The following is a 22,504-nucleotide window of genomic DNA, read 5'->3' on the forward strand; positions in this document are numbered from 1 at the left end:
GTAGGTGCTGTTATTGTTAATTAATGTATAATAACCTTCACACTGGAAGAATAAAGACGTTTTTGACTGATCTCCTTTCACCTCTCAACTGTTCTTTGTTCAGTCTTTTAATCTGTGTTGCGACCCAGAAGGAGTGTCTCTGATATGATGGAGGCGGGCGCTCTGAAAAGCAACGTCAGTCATATCATGACATCATTTACTGATGAAGTGCTCTTAGGATACTCTTCACTATTTAATCTCTTCATCAAAATAAGATCCTCTCCTTATAGATAAGATCATAATAATTATTCTTATGATCTGAGTTCATATTGATCCGTTTTAACCGAGAAAGCAACACATTCTTGTTTAACTTGTCACATGCTGTCATTTGGTCAAGAGCCCTTTTGTATCAGTTTCCAGTGCTTTTATCATAACTTTTTGATGCACAGGCATCTGCTCTACAGCTGCATATGGAAGTTATTCTGCGACAGTAAGTGAAGCGGCAGCTGCAGCGACAGTAAGCTGCTACAGGAAAACGTCACTCAATAGGGCTCACTTATCATCTATCGACACTAAATGTGTGAGGATAAACACCTGACTCTAGGTTTTCTTTCCAATATTACCTCAAATAGAAATATCCTGTCTGAGAGGAGCATTTGTTACTTTGAGACTGAACTTCTGTATTCCTTTTATAATTGGGCTGTCCCACAAATCCTCCAAAAAGCCTCCAGCTGATCCAAAATTATGGAGAGAGAGTTCTGATGAGAACCAGCAGGAGAGCTTGTTTTTCTTCAGTTTTAGCTTCTCTTCATTGGCTTCCTGTTTCTATGCTACTGCCGTTACCTGTCACCTGTCAGTATGTGGCAATTTGCAAGTGAGAACAGGTTGTAGATAGATCAATCTACAAGCAGTTTGAATGACTCCAAGTTGACTTTCACTTACAGTTTCAGCTCAGTTTGTTTTCACTCTGCTCCGCTGCTCTAATGTAACGTCCTGCTTTTCTAAGATCGCGCATTACACCTTTAAAGCCACCACTAGTGAACACCACATTTGCATTATTGTCTTTATATGACCAGCTTTTTTCAAGATGTTTTGTGGTGGTTTGTCAGGACTGATAGCAAATGATATATTTCTGTTCACAGACTAAACAGTATCAGCCTAATTTCTCAACCTCAGGACATAAAAGTTGAATCAGATGATCATTTCATCCTGTGAGGTGTATCAGAGTCAGTGAAAAATGATGCTGAAGTCTAGTTCCCACATTTTTCTTTAATACTGTCGCCTTTTATGGTTTCTTTCATAAAGTGTGATGGACCCATCTCTGGGTCCTTTTGTCACTTCACTTTCTTCTTAGCAGCTTTTTTTTTACTCTTTGCTAATGTGTGACTCAAATATTCAGGCTTCATGTTCATCACATTATTCATTTCTGGTAAGTTGAGTTTGTTATGTCTGCATGTTAAAGTAAGGCGCAGTGGAAGAACCTACAAGAAGTTGCACAAATAAACAAAAAGGAGGAAAAACGGGTGAAATAATCAGTTGTACATATTCTACATGTTAAAGTTTCTCCTTTCAAGTCCTAAAACTCAAACCCGATATTTATACCATCACTGCAGCAGCTAATAAACTCACATCATGCAACAGATTGCTCTTCAAAACGAAATTATCTCGTATAAAATTAAAATCAAAGGGCAAAATGATGGCTCTGCATTACAGATAACTGAATGCTGAGAAAGTAAATGTTGTGTCACAGAAGCTGCATTTTGACTGTTGATCATCAGAATGTGCTCAAACAGATTTCTGAAAGCGGAATAAACATTTTGTTCACTGCTGCTGGCAACGTTAAAAATGAGCTGCTGGTGGTGGTTATTCACAAGTTTTCAGGTTTAAAGCAATGCAGTCAACCCAGTCTCTGAGTTGGGTTCCTGTAAATGACCAGGCTGAATCAGAAGGGGCTGGGATTGATATTGTGATTGATATTTACTTTGTGGCATATCAGAGAAAAAATCCAACTGATGAGGAACTTGTATATCAGCAGAGGGAGCTCATATTCGAGTGTGATCCCCCTGACTATCGAGGATTAGGGTGCAGGCAGCCAGGACTGCCATCTGTTATGTGTATAGTCATCAGACTTTCCCAGACAGAGCAATTCAAATCGGCACAACCCAGGAAATTGCCAAACCTTCTGGCTCTCAGCTGTGCTGTTTTCTTGGATTTCAGAATCAGATGAGGAAGGAATATCAACATTCACAGCTAAATTGTGTGTGTTGTTTGTGTGAGGCGGGGATAGTTGCAGGGCAGGAGGGAGACGGAGCAAACAGATGCTGCGCACACAATGAATCATTAATGAGAAGTTAGTGTTGATAACAATCTGTGTAACATGAAACAAATTGCCTCAGATGACTGTTTTTCCAAATTGGTGTTAGTCCCCTTCAGTCGACTGTTACCGAGGACTATGCGATGCCTCAGAAGTCCCAAAAATTCAGCTCATTCAGAAAGTTGAGCCAGACATTGATGTTTCCCAACATCAGCTCAGACTGGCATTAAAGATTCAAGGCGTGACACTGAAAAACACCACACAGGATGTCCTCTCTTTGTCTCTCTGTTAGCGTGGCTCACTGTAGAGGTTTTTGCTCTGTTTAAAAGCATTTTTCACTCTCAGGTAAAACACCTGGTTAGCTTAGCGTAGCACAAAGAGAAACAGCTAGCATGTGGACCCTCTAGGTTTGAAACCTTAAAACCACGTTGACCAGAGAAGTTTTTATTTTACTCAACAGAACCACCCAGACTTTTTGGCTGTTGTTATTCAAACTGCAAACAGAACAACAATATCTGGGATTTTTGATCAATGAATGTTCTGAATGGATGAAAAAGAAGGAAATATTAGTTGTGCTACGCACAAAAGAAATTTATGTAAGATTTAAATCATATGTTTTATGGTTATATAACTTTTTATTTATGCAACTCTTGATTAAACTAGGTTGTCTTTCCTCTGACACCACTTTTGGTACACACAAGTGTAAAAAAAAACGTGTAAAATATCTATTAAAAAAGAAAAACATCCAGTTTATGAAACTATGGCATGCTGGATGCTCCCTCCCTGAGCTTTACAATACTATTCAAACTTAGAATCTGCTCAATCTGCTGATTATTCTGAGTGTTGTCTGAATAAAGAAGCTCAACAGAAGGAAGAATGGGGACAGCTTCATGTTTTCCTCTGACACATACATGCTCGAAACGCTATGAAATGATGCGAGTTTCACAAAAAAAGAGGAAATCTGTTAAAAAAAGGAAATATGTAACACAAGAGTATATGTGAAGATATAATGGGAAATAAATAAAAGTCTCTTTTAATCATTATATAATATTATACTAATATATTTTTCCACATTGTCTTTGCTTCTATTTTTCATTGTTTTCTAAAGCTTTAGTTAGTCTTATAGCTTTTGTTTTAACACTTTCTTTTATTTCTGAGTTGCTTTTTCTCTCCTAGTTTTACTTTTACATTCATTATATTTCTACATATTATTGCCCCATTTAAAAAACAATAGTTCCTCTTTATATTTCCTCGTTTATTTTCTTATTCCTTTTCAGTTTTGTTCTTGTTGTGGCACTCTCATCAATCCATAAAACACAGCCTCTGACATGCCAACAGGTCAACATCATGGCCTCCTCCTGGCAGTCAAAGTATGATGGCATCACTAAAAGCAACACAGAAAGGTGGAGAAATAATCACACATATTTTTTAAGATCTGTAAGAAGACACTGCAGTTGTAGGCTGCTTTAAAAAGAGTTTGAAAGGCTCTTTGAAAGTCACTCATCGTGAGAACGCAGCAGGGCCCTTCTGGGCACAAAAGAAAAGATAATCTAATTAATCGGTGGATTATGTATTTGGAACTTGATCCATATTTTCATATTCTAACTACTGATTTCCAACCAAACCTTATTTCATCACCACTATACATATGTAAACACTTCAAGATTAGTGTTTTCAAAGGTTCACTGTGGGAGTCGTCATCAATGACATGAAAAGAGAAGCATCAAAAATGCACTCTCTGAGCTTTTTTGCATTACTTTACTGTCTGCATCTGAATTATTCTCTGTTATCTGAATTAATTGGTTCATTAGCAAATGCAATTAGTAGTGGGGGTGCAAGGTCTGACTCTGCTGTGCATCAGTTCATCCAGCAGATCTAAGAGCTTTTCCTCTAAAAACATCTGTTATGATTCTCTGAATGGCTGATCTGAGACTCACTCTCTTATATAAACAGTCAGCCCAGACATTCGAACCTTTGCAGAGCTTTATTCTCAAGGCCCGCTCTTTTCATCGTTAATTATTACAAAGCACATCAGTAGTAAATATTGTAACTATTTTCACTTTTACTGCCAACATTTTGTGATTTACAGAACTGTGTAAAAGTCTTGAGCCGTGTCTCATTTCCTTAAACAGGTGAATTGTCATGAAAACAGGAAAAAGGTTCAGAAATTTACTGAATGCACAAACATAAATGTAAATATAAATATATACATAAGACAAGTTTGTACAATTCTGATAAGCTTGAAAGTCAATATTTGGTCTGAGAACCTTATTCTTCAACACAGCAGCTTTCTGTCATTTCTTTAAGGAGTCTTCAGGAATAGTTCTCCAGGCTTCTTGAAGGACATCCCAAAGCTCTTCTTTGGATGTCGGCTGCCTTTTGTTCCGTTCTCTGTCAGATGATCCCACACTGCTTCAATAATGTTGAGGTCCGGGCTCTGGGGAGGATTCATCCCTCCATAAGACCTGTTGCCACTGATTTTCAGTCCACTTCTTGTGTCATTTGGCACAGCTCAGCCTTTTCTCCCTGTTTCCCTTCCTTAAGAATGGCTTCTTGACAGCCACCCTTCCATGGAGACCATTTCTGATGAGGCTTGGGCCAACAGTAGATGGATCAGCTGAAGGTCCAGATGCATCTCTCAGGTCCTGTCAGGTCACAGCTGGATTTTTTCCTCTTTCTTAAGGACATCACTTTCAGATCCTGTTCATCTGCTGTAGACAGTTTTTTAGGCCTGACACTTCTTCTTTTGTCCTCCACTTGTCCAGTTTCCTCAGATGTTTTAACGACACACTGCACACCATGCTGAGATATGCCAAGTTTTCAGCTAATAGTTCTTTTTATAAAAGGAAAGAAGAAGATCCTGTAACTTCTTTCAGCTGCAACTTTCAAAGAGATGCTCGATTACTTTCATCCAGTCATATGAACCTACATTTGTGTAAATAAATATGAGGATATTGAGCGGTGTGACAACATTTTGAGGCTTTTTCTTTATTTTCTTTTTAATTACCAACCTTAACAATGATTAAGTAGTTTATGTTGTGTCCTATTATAATGTATAATACATCCTCAGTGAAACGATGTGATAAGAACACATTAGACAAAGAGCTTTTTGTGGAAGATTATTTGAACAGCTGCAGACTCACATCACAGCTTAGCATGAGTGTAGTCGGATTGTCATTGCAGCAGGGTCATTTGTTCCTAAGTCCTTATGAATTCCTCCAACCATCTTTCCTTAAACCCGTGATGTTTTCCAACAAGGAAAAGCTCTTAAGAAAAGACATTTGGATGTCCTTTTGTTCCTCTGTCACAACTGAAGTACAGAAATTCACATAAGCAGATAAATGTTATGTTCTTGCTCACACATACAGCGCACAACACTGTATGTAACACAGAATCAGGCTTAATTTATTCTTTGCTTCATGGCCAAACTCCTGTGTTTGATCAGAGAACCACTCTTCAAGCATTAATTTGTGTTCAAATGTTTATCAATCCAACAACCCCCCACCATCCCGGTGTCAGTAAGAATCTGAGTGTGCGTGTGGTGGGGAGTATACAGCTTTTATGATGATAAATTACTCCTCTGTACTGTTCCGGTGTTGAATTTCTTCAGATAGATGGGCAGCAGATGCATGAAAATGGAAGCCCAACACTGGTTAGTCTCAGTTTCACCAGTTTATTCATAGCTCAAATGAATTGGTGAAACTAAGATCTGGCCAAAAGTGTATGTGTGCTACTTTTCTACTTTTGGATGCTCAGTATTTGAATTCTCTGATTTTGGCTCAGGACCACAAAGACACTAACATAGTGTTGGGAGGAGTTTAAATGATTTACTGATTTATTTTATTTGCACTGTATGAAGTTTATTTACATGCAAGGAATGTATATTCAGCAGTGGTTTGTGATTATGATGTACAGAAAGACAGTGTTATAGATTTACAGCGTGCACTTTTATGTATTGCCAGGTAATAGTTTAAAGTAATCTATTGCTAAATAAAGTAAAAACTCATAATGGGCCGTCTTCTGTCCCTGTAAGTTTATATTTTGCATACTGTTTGACAACCTGTGGAAATACAACTCTAAACATGGTTTAAAATCATGTCTTTGCTGAAAAAAAGACAGTTACACGTCAGTTACAGGTCAGTTACACGCCAAAATAACTAATTATTATGAATGAATTCATATCGGGTTTGAAAGGCTGTTTCAAAAGGGTAAATCTGTATTAAACGCATTAATACATATTAAAGGATGTTAATCGTGCTATAGGCTGTTGATATGAATCACTCGTCTCTTCTCGGGACGCCTGCGGGACCCAGAATGCTCTGCGCCGAGCCAAGATGGAAGAACCCAGCTGCTGCGGGAGAACAATGTTTTGGCTCTAGATATTAAAACGGACTGCTGAGGGTGAACAACGCGAGCCACCGCAGCGGGTCATGGTCCTGCACCGGTAAGAGAAAGTCGTGTGATTTAGCAGTGGGGCAGAACTGGCGGCTTGCTGGGGTTAAACTCTCCGTACGGGACAGACAACAAAGCGCAGCGCACTAACGTTGTGTTACCGCTAGTTAGCCGCTAAGTTAGCTGTCTCGGCTAGTCGGGACGAGCATCATTGTTCGCTGGAGTTGTATGGGCCGTTTGTTGTGGGTCAATGCTGCGCGTTGCTCCATCAGTAACACACGGTTAACCGTCCGGGAAACAAAGCTAACAACCTGGGGGAAAAACGTGAAGAATGAGCAAAGTTTCTTTAATTTTCGAGCTCAAACCGCTTTTCGTCCTTGATATTTGCCCGGCTTGCAGATTTAGTTTGTGCTTGATATCTGCCCCAAAATCAAAAATATTCCAATTCCTCTTGAAGAAGTAGAAAACTAACCGAGTTCACGCTGTTAAAAACCGACTTTTCTCGTGTTGTGTTGCTGGTTTTCGCTCGTGTGCTCGTACTTTGGCGTGCATCAGCGCGGATCCGCTGCTTTTATTGCATGGCCATATTAATTATTGCCTGATCCTGCATCACAAAGAAGAAGGGCCCCGCAAGACTGCTTAGCCAAATGGTTAGCTGGGTTGCTAATTTTACAGCCATCAAGCGTGGTAGTTGATGTAAATGCGCGCAGTGCAGAGCCCAGTTCGTCTGCCGAAACACACCAAAGAAAGCTGAGGTTGTTGGAGTATATTAAGTAATACTTAATTTTTGGATAAAGTAGTTTTATGGTAGCTGGGCTGCTGCTAACGCTCCATCAGAGCTGAAGGCATTTGGCAGCAGACACACACTCGTGCTGCCAAACATAATTGTAAAAGCTTGTGATTTATGGTAATTTGAATTCAACCTGATTGGGAATTGCTGAAAAAACAAAGCTGGAAAGAGACACTTTACCATCAATCTCGCACCCTAATTTTCTTTTCATCTTAAGGATATATTTGCATACAGTTTTATTCAGTTTGCCTTCACTTTAAACCTTTTACTTGTTCATGAACAGCTGAATCTGACATGTTTCCATCATTATATTGACATAGTTTCCCACATCTTTGTGCATCTTTTTCGTCTGCTTTGCTTTAATCGCACCTGAGTGGAAAATGAGCAGCTGTTAATCTCCAGGAGCTTAACTTTTACAGTTCAACTGACCACATCTCGACACCACAGCGTTGCTGCGGGCACATTTAGTTTCAAACCTTAGTGAAAAGGGAGAGTCCAGTCATTTGGTAGACATTTGTTAGTTTTGCACCCAAAGTTGTGAAAACAACAAAAAAACATGTTCAGATCCAGCAAAATTAGCTCCTGTAACTTGCATAATGTTTACCTTTTCCAGCCTTAATACAAAGAATTTAAAGGTTTATTTGTGCTCCAGTGCTCAACACCAATTAAAGGCATTCTTAATTTTACACTTAAAGTTTAGTAAAAGACAGTTAAATTATTTCAGTGATGGTTACAATATCGTGTTGACTTTCCGAATCTCATCAAAACGCAGATGAAACTCAAGTCCTTGTTGCTGACACATGCATAACAGTACTAATTCATAGCTATTACAGCTTAAACACTTGATTTGTTTATGCAGGAGCGGCATAAGTACGCAGTCATTCTAATGCAGTCTATGTGCACTCTCATTGGCAGATAAGCTCGTACAAATAGGATGACTGGGTCAGACAGCCCCATCAAAAAGATTAACGCACAACTTCAATCCTTGTCTGTTGTCTGGAATTGCAGTCATCGTGACCTTTTTGGCCCCAAAACATCGACCATGCACACTGTAATCAGCCAAAGGCAGTTTAACTCTCTGTTTCTCCACCTTGTTTCCATGTATTCAAGACTGTAGCCCTTTGTTGACCCACAAACCGTCAGTTTAATCCCACTAAGCGCCGGTGGTGAGATCAGAGGCCGTGACACTGATTCCTGAAGACCAAGCTTAACTGGCTTATATCTATTGTCCGTTGACTATTATTTTGTTTGTGTCCCCTCGGATAGATTATGAGTTATAATATTGCTGTAATTTGTGTCGTTCCTAAGCATTATTACTGTTCTAAACATTAGCTGCTGCCATTGTTTCCCTCACAGGATACCACTGATTTCCACCCCATAGTTTTCCTGCCCACCAGCGTTCACCATGAGCATCATTCAAGACAAGCTAGGGAATGAATTCCTGCGCTCCAACGGGAGCATGGACTCCAATTTCGGAGCCGGCATGATTATGTTCAGCCACCTCCCTCCGGTGACCAGTTTCACCCGGCTCCACACCGTCATGCACGACCATCCTCCGCAGGAAATGATCCTGAAGAAGGAGCGTGACTCCCCTGACTGCAGCGTGGGTGCGCACGGTGGCAGCCTGGGATGCGCTGGCGTGGGAGACTATGTTCACACCATGGGCATCAAGCAGGAGAAGCTGTCGGAGCACGATTATCGCCTGCCGCTCTACCCTGGAGGTCTGGGGAAGAGCACCGAGATGCTGCAGGTGACTGTCAGTAATAACCACAACCTGCTGATGCATGACACCAACATGGCCAACGTAAGTACAGCTGAAGTTTAGAGCACAAACGTCAGTTTCATTCATTCATCCGTTGATTGAAAGCGAAACCGTCTAACCTCAGATGCTTTAAGTTTGGAGAAATGATGCAATATATTTCAACTATTGTGCACCAAGACCCAAAATATGTCCGTGGAGCTTTTTTTGTGCCGCCTGCATTATTTTAAATAAAACTATTGTACAGTTTAATTAGTCAATACTATCATTTCAACATCTTTTGGGCTATAAAGCCTCCAGCAATGGTGATAAATGCTCCAAAACAAGATATTTAAAAGACATCCCTGAACAACAGTGAATAGATGAATAGTCTAATAATGGAAAAATTATAATACAGTGTGGAAAACCAGACATGGGTTGTTTTTAAACTCCTTTTCTGACAAAGCAAAGAGCCAGAGCCTAACTAGGAGCCAGTTCTTTCAGTTTTAACTGCCAACGCATCGACTCCCAGCCAGGAAACCTGTTGTAGGTCAGAGCAGAGGGCTGCTCACAGGTAGAGCAACCAATATGCAAAATCCACAAGAAAACTATTTAAAAACTGAGCTTCAGCGTGGACACAAAGCCGAGGCAGCAGTTTAGATGCATGAGCTCATTTTTGTGTTTTGAACAGCTGGGTTTTATTGATCTCATTAATCCTGGTTGCACCTGCACTTATGAGTAAGCGTTTGGAAACGCTGGGAGCTGCTTAAAGGAGCTTTCACACACAGCGACTGCATCAGAGCTGTGGTTCTCTACTTAGGCTCAGAATATAATAAGGGAGGGTCAAATGATGAATTAAAAGAATGAAGCCACAAAAAAAACCGGATACTGATGTGTGTTCGATGGGGTTCAAACTGTCCGAGGCCCTCTGGGCGTGCTCCACAGTTCCTGCCCCAGGCTGTCACCCAGAAGTAACCGAAGAAGGTGGTAACGACACAAGAGGCTGTGCAGACTTACACAGAAGCTGAAGCCAAATTGGGTTTTTCTTGTCCGTGACCAATAGGTCAACCAGAAAAAGCCGGATAAATGGAAAGATAAAATAGAAAGCGGCATATTGCCACCTCTCGTAGTTGAGTTGGAAATACTTGAATAGAAGGTCAATAAATCATCCGTCCTGTGGCTGTGTGGAGTCAGAAGGGCTGTAGCTCACTTTAACTGTGCGTGTGAGTGTAGCGACTGGCCCTCCTCCTCCTCATCATCACCGGAGCCTTTTTTTATTTAGCGTTTCAGCAGCTTGTCTCGGCCTCGCGTTCTTCCCTCGTTGCCGGTACAATTCTTCGGTCCTTTTTTAGCTCATTTGCTGTAACAGCCACGATTGTGGAGTCACTTTTAATCTTGCGATCGGTGTGGGATCAGTTTTAAACGGCGTGCGCTCGGATGGGAGAAAACATTCACTTTGGAATAATTGTTGGTTGCATTGTCATTTAAAATCCTGAGAGCGAGGAGCCTGATGGCGCCGCACAGAAGCTTGTGTGAAACTCGTTATGGAGATATAAATCTCCCGACGGCTTGAGATGCAAAGTAGTTTCTCTTTTTGGGCGCAGGGGTGATGTCATCCGGCCTCAGCGTGAATGAGAATGTTTTGGCAAGGACACAGCTGTCTTGTTTGAGCTTGCACTTCATTTCAGACATCTTTTGTGCCCATTCAAATAGAAATATACACATCCACACTCTGCTGACAATAGAAAGTCCTCAGAGGTCACTAAGCCTGAATATTGAGCAGATTCAATTATTGTCTTCATTTAATTCCTTTTTTTCCTACAACTGTCTGATCAAGGATAGTTATTTTTATTTTTCTGTCTTATATTCTTTGCCAGGGGTTGAACTAAAGGTTACTGTTTTTTACATATAATACTCTGGTGAGTCAGAACCGCGGAGCCTTTTTGTATTTTGGCTTTAAACAGTTGCTGAATAATTTTCTGACTCTCCAGGCTCTTAAAATATTTGCTGATACCCACTAAAAGTCCAAATTGGACGGCTTTTTATTTTGGCTCGACTCTGCTCTGTTTTTACTCCAAACATTGGGCTGATTTTAAGAGCAGCAGGTGCACCCACATTTGTGTTGTCAGTCACCATCTGGCAGTGCGGAGCTGCCTGCTGACTGACGGTGAGAGGGCAGGAAGGGATGGTCAGCTGTGAGGGGATGGAGGGAGTCGCAGCCCTTTCTGTTCCTTTTGTGTCTGAGGAAAGTTGAATCATTCTGAATGTATAGCTCAGTTTGTGAGGTGTGCCACTTGTTAATTGTTCGGTTAGTATAATGGCTGCTTTTCCATAAAAGTCCTGTAAATTCTGCGCGATGTTCTTCCGCCAGCCACATCCTTCACAATGAGTCTGTGCACGTTGTCCAATGTTCGTTTGCAGGAGCAACAAACTAGTTTTAGAGCGGAGACCCTTAATCTCCAGTCAAGTGACTCCCTCGTCGTGGCTCGCTCTCACGGCCCTCTCCCTTTGTCATCCTCGCAGCTGCCGAGTCAGTTAGAAAAGGAGGCCGCTGGGAGGAAAGGTCGGAGGTCAAACGGTGATGGACAGGAGGGTAAACCAAGAAGGAAGAGAAGTGAGGCAAAGGTTTGTATTTATCTGTTTACAAGTGTGGTCCTATTTCATTCAGTCCTCTCTGCACTCATTGATGTCACCCTAAAGAAAGTAAGCGTGTTTAATGGGTTCACTGAATTATATGTAAAAATGTGTTGGTTCACTAAAGTAACTTAAAAAGAGAATGGCAGCATAGAGCTGTGAGGAAAAGCAGCTGAAGCTAAAGGTCAGGTCACTGATATCATTATTATTAATGAAGATTTGCCTTTTTTACAGGCAGGTACTGTTGGGATTCTTCTTGTAAATTTGCTTTGTGGCAGCTTTTGACTTTGTGAAATAACACCCAGACTTTGAGTTTGTGCTGAAAGAAAAAGGATGCTGCACATTTTCTGAAATCAACCTGGGATTGTAACGTTCATCTGACACAGAATACCGAGCGACTCTGACCTCTCTCCCTCTCTGTGCTGTGTTGTTCTGCAGCAATCAATGATGCTGGATGCAGATGGAGGCAGCCTGTCTCCAGGAACCAAGCCTCACATCTGTGAACACTGCACTGCGTCCTTCAGGAGCTCCTATCACCTTCGCAGACATGTCCTCATTCACACAGGTATGAAAGTGTGCTTGTGTTTTGCCTTCTTTGTGCTGTAAATTAGACCAGCTTCTTCTAATGTATCCGTGACCACAGTGAGTGGCAAACTGAATAGTGGGACAGAGCATTCTTCTTAATGCAAAACAAGCGATTGGTATGATCCATCCAACAGTTAAAATATATCCTACTCTATCTGGGACTCATTTGTAAGAAGATGCGGCAACACATTGACTCTTTGTGAGCTCTGATCGTTTGCAGCCAGTCCCCAGGTCTTAAATTCACTGATTTGTGCCCCGAAATTGACATAAAAACAACCTTGTGTGCCCGTGAGCTACTGGCAAGTTGTGGACCTCTAAAACCTGTACTTTAGCGAAACAGGAAGAGCAGGGGGAGAGCTGTGCCTTTTTCTTAAATATGACACAGACTGTTTTGGATGAAGACAGCAGAAAATCCTCAGGCAGTAATACTGAGCAGACCAGTTCAGCCTCCATGTTGAGTGACACGAGTCTACGCTGCTCAGCCTGTGTCAGACCTGGGAGGGACTGAATGTTGGGACTATGTAGTGTTGTGGTAAGACCTTTCATGTGGGAGACCTGGGTTCAAATCCCCTGCATCAAAGGCAAGGCCCCCTTACCCCATCTGCCTACCTGTAAGTCTCTTTGGATAAAAGCGCCTGTTAAATGCATGAACATAAACAAGCCTAGACTCCTAACTCCCGAGAATATTATGATCTTGCATCCAAGTCTGCAGCTGGAAAAACTAGCTGCTCGGTTACCTTGACACTGACGCTGAACTTGGACACAATTTGAGCATGTGCACCCTGCTCCCCGGCTTTGTGCCCCACCGCCGCGGTGAGCTGTGTGAAAACGGCTTCATGAGCCGAGAATTTAGCCGTAGGCTGAGAGTATTATTGCATATCAGTATGAAAGCGTGTTTGGATGAAATTATCTCTCCTGTTTTGCAGCGCCCACTTTCATGAGATGGAGTTAGTAGGAATCTGGGATTTGCATGGCTGTAATAATCTCAGAGGCTGTTTGGGTTACTTAAGTGTTGTGATTCTGTGTTTAAAGTTGTACTGTATGTTTTTTGTTGTTCCCGATCATCATTTGTGGCGATTGTTTCTTTTTTTGAGGCCGTAACATCACCACCTTTGCTCCAGGAATGAGTGACAACTGCACACTTTTCCTGTGGTTTTCATTTCAGGTGAAAGACCGTTCAGATGCAGTCAGTGCAACATGAGCTTCATTCAGAAGTACCTTCTGCAGCGACACGAGAAAATCCACAGTGGTGAGTGATTAGCAAGTAAACCAATCGAATAACCTCAGCCCTGGTGGCATCTGTGAGTCATTTTTCAGCGCAGCAGAGAGAGATTAACCTTGGCTCGTGCTGTTCTTGTGTGACAGGAGAGAAGCCATTCAGCTGTGACCAGTGCAACATGCGATTCATTCAGAAGTATCACATGGAGAGGCACAAGAGGACGCACAGCGGAGAAAAGCCGTACAGATGTGAGACCTGCCAACAGGTTCGTTATCCAATTAAATCCTCCTCTTTGCTGAGTGCTCAAAGGGATCTTTGTGTTGTGAAATTACTAAAGGCAACATGTGCTGTTTGTCCTCTTCAGTATTTTTCAAGGACAGATCGACTTCTTAAGCACAAGCGGACCTGTGGGGAAGCCATAAAGAAGGGGCTGGATCCCGGGATGATGGACCTGGGTTGTGTAGACATGGGACAGGGCAGCTATGGAATCACTCAGGGAAATGCCGGGAGCTCTGGTAGAAGAAGGGCAAGGTCCAAAAATGGTGGAGAGGGAGGGGAGCGGAAGAAGAAAAAGGGAGATGCAGGAGGGGTGAGGGAGACGCATATGGGTGCAGCTGTATCTGGAGGCTACAGCCTCCATGAATATTCTGCAGAGAATCAAACTGTGTCTTCCTCCACTGAGCCAGGGCCGAGCATGCAGCAGGGCCACCATGCCCGAGCTCCGAAGATGGCATTTAAGAAGGCCAATCGTAAGAACCTGGATAAACTCAGCCAGGGTCAGGCCAAAGCCGGATCATTGGAACAAGCTGGGGTTATGGATGGCCTTGTCCTCATGCAGAGTAACGAGGCTAAAGTTGGATCCACCAGCAGCAACTACGATGACGCCATGCAGTTTCTGAAGAAGAGGCGCTACCTTCATGCAGCGCACAATGCAGCCCCCTCTGGGCCTGCAGTGGCTGGAGGAGCCAGCAGTGAGTATGACGTCAGTGTTCATTTGTCCACGCAGCCCTCTGTCATTCAGGGAGGCGTTTCCAGCGACATGGACAACGACGCTTCTCTGAGTCTCGACAAGTCGGGGATCCCCGATGAGGTGCTGCAGAGCCTCCTTGACCACTACGTCCAAAAGCCCGACGGCTCACACCATGACGTTCACTTCGACATCAGCGACCACCACGTGGAGCTGAACCCCGCCTCCGCTGATGGTTCTGACATGGGCCACAGCAACGACACCCCCAGCCCGTCAGGAGACAAGACTGTAATGATGCATGAATACTCCCGCTTCCTGCTGCAGGCTTTGGAGCGCACCAGCCACAGTGCCAGCTTCCCTCTGTGCCCCGGGCCTCCTCCCTCAGGACTCTTCACCAGTTCCCACCAAGGAAATCCCCTCTTTGCTGACAAAAACATCTACACTACGTCCCCACTGGAGTGCGGGTTTGGCCAGTCGGTGGCCTCGCCTTCGCTGCCCTCCTCTGTGCCAAAGTCTCACTTTGCAATGCTGACGGGCTCTTCGCCACAGCACAGCTTCCACCTGAGCAGCCTGGAGGCCTCCACACACCAGCAGCTTACCCCCTCTCAGGAGCTCACCGAGCAGTTGGAGAAGCAGCACTCCTCCACTCCCCCGTCATCCTTCCAGATCAGCCCCTCCGACCTGAGCGGCCCGAAGGACCAAGCGCAGGTCAAGAACAGGGCGGCAGCAGTCTTTCCCCTCGTCCCCTCGCAGGATCTGGCCTCCTTGGACTCGTCGAAGCCTTCCTACCAGATAGAAAACTTTGCCCAGGCCTTTGGCACCCAGTTTAAGTCAGACGGCCACAGTTTGTCTTACGGCACTGACTCCAGCGGGGAGGTGGATCACAGGATACGGACGCCTGTTTCTGAATTCTCAGGGTATAGTAGTTTGTTATCTGATGTCAATGAGCCAGTTAGTACAGGTTCCAAAACACCAACAAGCCAAAGCTACAGATGAGAGCCTGAGAGGGAGAGAACACTCTGTTTTTCTTCTTTTCATTTTGCTCCTATTTTATAATTATTATTATTGTTATTTTTTGTTACATCTATATTTTAATTATACTGTTGCTCTGTCTTTGTGCCCACTCCTCTCCTCTGCAATAAGCCTACAAGGCGTCCTGCAAATGCAATTTTTTTGAAAGTATCTGTTATTTTTAAGTTAAATATGTATTTTACACGTTAGTGACATTTGGTCTGGTCGTTTATGATAAACCGAGTACTTTTTGAGTGAGTGTAGACGAGCGCAGGATACTTTCTGGTTTTTTTTCCAGTGGTCTGAGGTGTTTGAGCAATCCAACTTTACACGTGTAAAATAATGTTTGAAAGGAAAAAAACAAAAAAAATCATGATGGCAGGGATTTGCCCACAATTGATATGGCTTAAAAGAAAGAAACGTTGTCTGTTACAGGTATTACTCAGGAAAAAGTGGGACAGGAGGAGCTTACAGGGGGCATTGAGCACTCTTTTCAGAAGTGTAAGTTTGCAACTTCAAAGAGAATTTTTATGTTTTCTTACAAAAACCGACTGCTTCCAGCTCACTTGAACACTGAAAACACTTTCTACTTGGCTATATAGAGATTATGGTACTTTCATGTCAATGTGAAAATCATGTTTTCTTCAATAAGGGCCATATATATTAATTTCTATATATATTTATAAGAATATATATTATGTAAAGTAACAGTTTTAATCATTCTGGGGATCTGCCAGTTGAAGTTGAGGAACGGAAGGACAGCAGCTTCAGGGGCTAAACGTCGTATTTTTGGGCAACAGAAGTGACGTTCGGGCTTTTTTTCGGCCAATAGAGGTTGCTGTTGGACAGCGGTAGAACGGCCTTCCCTTCTCCCCTGTTCTCGTCTCTTTCCTCTTATTTATCTAAAAGAGTCCGCTTGGCACTTTGAGCCGCTTTCCTGCGTTGTGTAAATTCTCTGTCGGATCAAAGCTGGAGCGTCGGGCGTGAGCTGACTCTTAGACACGTGCAGGTGGAGTCTCTGGGGTGGAGCTGGTTGCGGGGTGGGGATGCCTTTTGTTTGGGTAGCATGGACGAAGGAAGGGGAGGGTTGATATGTGAAAAGTTTTCTCTTTGTTCTTACTTTTTTGGGAAGGGTTTAGCTTGGGATTGTGGGTGGGCTTTTTAAGATCCAGTGATATTTAATCGGGATAATGTAAATGTTATTCAAACCCCTAGTTTTAGTTGCCTTGATAAATGAATTAGCAGCTTTGCTTTCTTATTGACTTTAAGGACAAAATGCATTAGTGATCAAACACTTCTGGAGGCTGACCAGAAATGTACACGTTTAAATCTTTCTGTCCCATTAGAAGCCGGGTGCCTATTCCTCTTAAGAACAGGTGCAAGATATTGTGTAGTTGATGTTAGATTTACACGCTTGCTGATTTTGAAACGTCCGTTCTTTGTATGGACAATTGCGTTGTCTTCCATAGCAACAACTGGCCTTGAGTGCTGGGAATAATATGACTCTGCTGCTCTGACTGGGTCTTTGGACCCTTTTGTGCCCCGATGACCTGTTAAAGCAATCATGAAACACGGCAGAGTGAATGCAGTGCGGTCATATCAAGAATAATGCGTCTCCATGTTGAGGCATTAAACGATTATTCGCCTCACATATACCTCATATCACTGTAAACCAGGGACTAAGATGTGAAGGTTTGTATGAAGCTGGAATGCTGTTGTATGTGTTAAGATTTCATGTTTCTGTACGACTACACTTAAACTTTTTGTACATGTCTCATGCCAACCAGTGTTCAGTCTCTTCACTTCCATCTCTTTCCTCCACCTCCCTTTTTTTTTTTTGTCTTATTGCTTACAAAAAAATGTACAAAACACTACATCTGACCCCTGTAAAATTTAGATTTCTCCATGTTTTATCCCCCCTCCCCACCCTTTTCTTTCCTTTTTTCTTTGAAATCACAGGCAAATTTTGTAGCTGATATTGTTAATTACTTTGTGTTCGTTCAACTTCTCGTGACACGGTTCACAATCTGTCCGGTGAATTGAAAAGTGACTGAATGGGGACAAAACAATAAAAACTGCTGTTACCATGAACTGTTTTTCCCTTTATTAGCGGGGTAGATGAGGCGGGGGGTGATGTTGAGGCTTTCCTGAAGCTTAATGTAGCTGTATTTAGTTCCACCACTAGATGGCCTCTCAGACTCAATCCCTGCCACCAGCCACTGGGCATAGTCATGGATCATGTATGCATGACTTTGCCCAGATTGAGTTTAATTTAAGGAAAGATTAATTTGAGATTAAGTTAATCTTTCCTTAAATTTCTGGACTTTCATCCATAAATCTGTGCTAGTAAGCTCATTCTTCGTGCTGTCTTGCTCGATGAACACTATATCGCTGAGATAAAGGTTGTGATCAGCCCTTCAACCTCAGAGCTTTTTACTCCGTCATTTGATGCTTTTTTTTCTTACAAAATATACAGATCACCTGACACTTCAATCAGAAGAAGAGCAGGCAGTGAGAAAAAACAGCTGCTGCAGTTAAAGAGGGTTGACTACAGGCTGCCAGAAAATGACGAGTTAATACATGGACCCGTTATGAGTGGAAATCACTGAGCTCATTGACCCCATCAAAGCCGAGTTTTATGGGTTGAATATTCTCTAATATTCAAATTTATCCAGCTGACTTTTCTGACAGACTTGTTGGCAAATCAGGACCAGACGTACACAGCCTACATTTAGTTTTATTGTACCTGCAAAAGCTGCTTTAATGCATCAGTGTCGGTCAACAGGTTCAGCTTTCCTTCAGCTGAGGAATTCATCCAAAGTCCGATTGAGCTCTGCTCTAATGGAGCGATTTTTAGTTACGACATGAATCCACGGTCGTTCCAATAGTTAATAGATTAAATGCTAAAAACAAAAAGATGTCACAGTATTAACTGTGTATTGTGGTTAAATTTGATCGAAATGCGGGAAACTGACCTGCTTTTAGGTGAATTATTGATTTTCTCTGACTGTTTAACCCCCCCCCCCCCCCGTAAGTTTCATTTATTCATTTCCTGTAGAATACTTCAGCACGACGTTCGGATGTTGCTTCAGTCTGATTCTGTCCTACTTACCCGCACCGAATCAGTGGCATTATTATTATTAATAATGTATATTTTGTTTATTCGACCATAAACTTCTCTGGAGCAGGTTGCGTGTTCAGCCTGTTACCATGGTGATCTGGCCAGGCTAAAACAGAGCCAGTATTCTTGCTTCTTATTACACCCCTAACTCATTTACAGATGGGCTTTCTGTCTATTCAACAAGAGTTTGGGGATTTATTCTAATTATTGTTGCAGAGATGAGCAGTGCAACATCTGTTGCGTCCCTGGTCGGACTTTCAAAGTTGGATTTAACAATTACTTGTTTCTAGTGATCAAGTTGGAGATGACAATCATGTCAAATACCCTCCACCAACTTTCCAGCATCAAACTGCATCTATATCAGTAGGTTGAAGAGGACACAAGCAGCTTTAGTCTGCAGGCCTTTGCTTCCTTAGTCACTTCCATCAAGGAAAAGCCAAACAAATGTTTCTTCTTGTTTTCTACCTTCACTTATTCTAAAGGTACTGTTCCTCTTCATGTTTTTGCTTCTTTAATGAGTCTAATTCATGCATCGCTGTCTTTTTTTGCATTAAGTTAAAGGTGAAATATGTCTATTCTGAAATATGTCTCAAACCTCTTACAGAACAGCATCCAAAACCACTGATTCTTCCACATCATCCTCTGTACCGTTCTGCTATGTGCCTTTTATGGACATTTTTCTGTGTAGAGGGACCTGATGCAAAAATAGATGTAAATGATCCATCTTAAGGCATAAAACCAATCTAAAACTATGAGGTGAGAATACTATGAGTGCTCACTCACCAGCACATCAAGGGCTAAAAAGGAAAGCCAACTTGTTTTTCTTCTTAAATGGGGTTTAATGAACTATCAGGTTCACAGTCACTTCTTAAAATCCCGGCACACCTCATAAAACACTGACCTGAGAGCTGGTGTTCCAGGAAGCAATACAAACAATGACAAGAGCGTTATCTCCAAATGGATATTTCCCTGTTTGCTGAAGAAGTTCTCATTTATCTGACCGCAGGTCGGTTAAAACAAGCACGTTTTTACGATCGCTTTTAAAAGCACTTTTTCTTTCATTTACTTAAAAAGTGGCTCTCGAAGGGAATGAGGTGACCATTGCGAAGACTTTCTGTTAAACAAACCTACAAAGACTTTTACACATTTATCCACTTTTTCAAAGCACCTCTTTTCAAACCAGTATCTAGTTTTTCAGCATCTTCTCTTCTGCAGCATTTTTTCTTCTACCAAAGCTAAATGTGGTTTAAATCACAAACTGTCAGACAATTATACAGCTGTTATGCAGCCATGATCATATACAATGGGGATTTGACCTGCTTTAGTTTCCACTCTGACATTTGTTTGAGAAATTAAGCTGCTTCCTCAAACAGAAAAGAGAACTCCACTACCTTCCCATCTCTGTAGCATCAAACCTGACTGGTGGAATTGTTTGCTCCTTTAATTTCTATTTGTTCTTTTTTCCACACCCAAAACCTCATAGTTTTAAATAACAGCCTTTTCTGTTTTTGTGTTAAGATGACGTGACCAAAGTTTCTTTTCTGTGGATTTCTGCTGTTAGAACTTTCTCCACGTCATCGTGACTCAATATTTATCAGTTAATTGTGAGTGAAAAATGACGACTGGAAGCATGAAGGTTGAAGGTGTAACCAGGAGGAATGCGTCAGTAGTTTGCTGAGTGACAGAGGAAGTTGTCACTTTTATAAAACGGTGTCATAAGAGCTGCTTTGGCTGAGCGCACAGCAGATACTGACTAAACTCTGCCTGTGAACTTTGGGCCTTTAGTGTTTGCGCTCTTGTTGACTCTGTCTGTTGGCAGGGTGAATGTGAGAGTGACACGAATGATGTTCTTATCGTTAAAGCTGGTAAATGTCCACATATTTGGTTGTGTACACAGTTAGATATTGAAGGGGGAAAACTGCAATAAAGGGAAGGAGCGAGCTTTCATGAGGCATTGGTAAAGATTAATTAAATAAAGAGTTTTTTCAGACTGGCAGGAGGCCTCCAGAGATGGCGGCGTCTGTCTCTTTATTGCACTATATCACTTTGATCTACATTGAAGTGTTATGTTTTCAGATGGTGGATAATGACTTCTCTCCTGTAGCTTCTCTACAAAGCTCACATTTGTGTTTTTGAGGCACTTGTCAGTTGCAGTTGCCGATGTGAAAAAGAAAGCTCACTCTCCTTCATTTCTGAGGTTTTATGTACTGGGATATGATAAAAGATATTTTCTGACACTCTTCAACTTCACTGTCATTTGTGATGGTTAGGTTTAAGAGTGGCAAAGTTTAGAAACTGGAAAATGTTTCGGGTTGCCATCATATCTGGGATCCTATGGAGAAATGGAGCATTGCCATCTCACGATCTGGTTTTATTGTGACACTGCTGTTTTTGTGATGTGGACAAACGTAGCTGATACATGTCCTGAAGTGAGGCGAATTGGCCACAGCAACCCTACATAATGACTCTTTGTTCCGCGCTCTGAGAGCTTAGAACACGTAATGCATTGATTAGATTAATAATAGACTCTTTTCTTTTATAATAATACTGTAAATTGCCTTAAATCATTCTGCCCAGACAGACAGAATACTGACTGTTTGTCTGTCTGCACTTCTCTTTGCTTATCCTATATTTTAAATGAAAATGTTGTGCCCTTCACATTACATGCAGTTAAAGTCCAGCAGTTATTTATTCTTTTGAAAAGTAACCCAGGTTCCTGAAAACTGTATGTGTCAAAAGTATTGCCAGAGAGGGGGGAAAAAACATCAAAGCCTTAAGGTGGCGTGGTTTTGATTCTTTGACTTTTTCCTCCTTTAGAGAATCCATCCACCTTCTATACCTACATAATCCAACTCAGTGTCACGGGGGGCTGGAGCCTTTCCCAGCTGTCATTGGGTGAGAGGCGGGTACACCCTGGACGGGTCGCCGGTCCATCACAGGGCCACACAGAGGCAAACCGAAAAAAACAACCATTCACGCTCACACGCTCTGAAAGGATCAGTTTAGAATCACCAATTTGCCTGAGATGCATGTTTTTTGGCGGTGGGAGGAAGCTGGAGTGTCCGGAGGGAATGCGTACACATATTGGCACAACATGCAGACTCCACACAGAAAGGCCCGAGTCGGGATTCCAACCAGAAACCCTCTTGCTGCGAGGCTCCTTTAGAGAATGGGGTGGGGATGAATACCCTAAAAGACCCCGCCCACATCTCTTATTATGTTTCTTTTTATGTTTAGCACTAAACCATACATTTCTGAGCCAGAAAGCAATTCTCAAGAAGAGGAAGATAGTATCAGAATGGTAGCCACTGTAGCCACTTTCTAGGGCTTGCACCAGTATTGGAAAGGTGCTCCTTTAAAAGCCATGAGCTGTGGCGAGGGAGTGCTGAGTGGGACTAGCTTGGCTAACTGCAGGCTCCTGAGCTCTGGAGATCTTCATCCATTCACCAGAGAACTTGTTCAGCTTGCTCCCAAGCTCACGGTCAAGTTACTTCCTAATTAGTCCTTTGCCGAGCCTGCGGTTTCTGAGTCAATATCTAACATTATCTCCACCTAGCTGCTTCTTACAGTGGTTCCTCTCAATACATGTAAATTAACTATAAAATACTGAAACGATGCCACATTATTTAATAAACTAGTTAACAGTGAATAGTGCACCTAAACACATTTAACATGGCTGCCAGTGTCAGGAAAATGGAATAAAACATGGTTAATGTATACAAACAGTATTATTTGATTTTTCCTGCTCTTTGGT

The 22,504-nt window shown here is 42.2% G+C and overlaps 1 protein-coding gene across 3 annotated transcripts; it reads left to right on the top strand.

Moving 5' to 3' along the window:
* Positions 1–6,618: 6,618 nt before the first annotated feature.
* znf281a (zinc finger protein 281a) lies at positions 6,619–17,720 on the top strand. 3 transcript variants are annotated; one of them, XM_072368538.1, is made up of 9 exons: positions 6,619–6,737; positions 8,832–9,279; positions 11,737–11,838; positions 12,286–12,412; positions 13,598–13,681; positions 13,798–13,916; positions 14,016–15,535; positions 16,065–16,130; positions 16,367–17,720. In XM_072368538.1, exons 2-8 carry the CDS (start codon positions 8,881–8,883, stop codon positions 16,111–16,113), a joined length of 2,400 nt encoding a protein of 799 aa, XP_072224639.1. In that variant the 5' UTR covers positions 6,619–6,737; positions 8,832–8,880; the 3' UTR covers positions 16,114–16,130; positions 16,367–17,720. The 3 variants fall into 3 exon arrangements, with proteins under 3 accessions (XP_072224639.1, XP_072224638.1, XP_072224637.1); XM_072368537.1 differs by having other exon boundaries at positions 16,065–17,720; XM_072368536.1 differs by having other exon boundaries at positions 14,016–17,720.
* The last annotated feature ends 4,784 nt before the right edge of the window (positions 17,721–22,504 follow it).

This window comes from Leuresthes tenuis, unplaced genomic scaffold (assembly GCF_036924035.1).
Source record: "Leuresthes tenuis unplaced genomic scaffold, fLeuTen1.0.hap1 SCAF_17, whole genome shotgun sequence".
NCBI lineage: Eukaryota > Metazoa > Chordata > Actinopteri > Atheriniformes > Atherinopsidae > Leuresthes > Leuresthes tenuis.

What these genes read in the sequence shown, in the direction of transcription:
- znf281a (XM_072368536.1), top strand. Translation starts at nt 8,881, where the DNA reads ATGAGCATCATTCAAGACAAGCTAGGGAATGAATTCCTGCGCTCCAAC. An exon ending in ATGACACCAACATGGCCAAC is followed by an intron (nt 9,280 to 11,736) that starts GTAAGTACAGCT and finishes TCATCCTCGCAG; the next exon opens with CTGCCGAGTCAGTTAGAAAA. An exon ending in ACATGTCCTCATTCACACAG is followed by an intron (nt 12,413 to 13,597) that starts GTATGAAAGTGT and finishes TTTTCATTTCAG; the next exon opens with GTGAAAGACCGTTCAGATGC.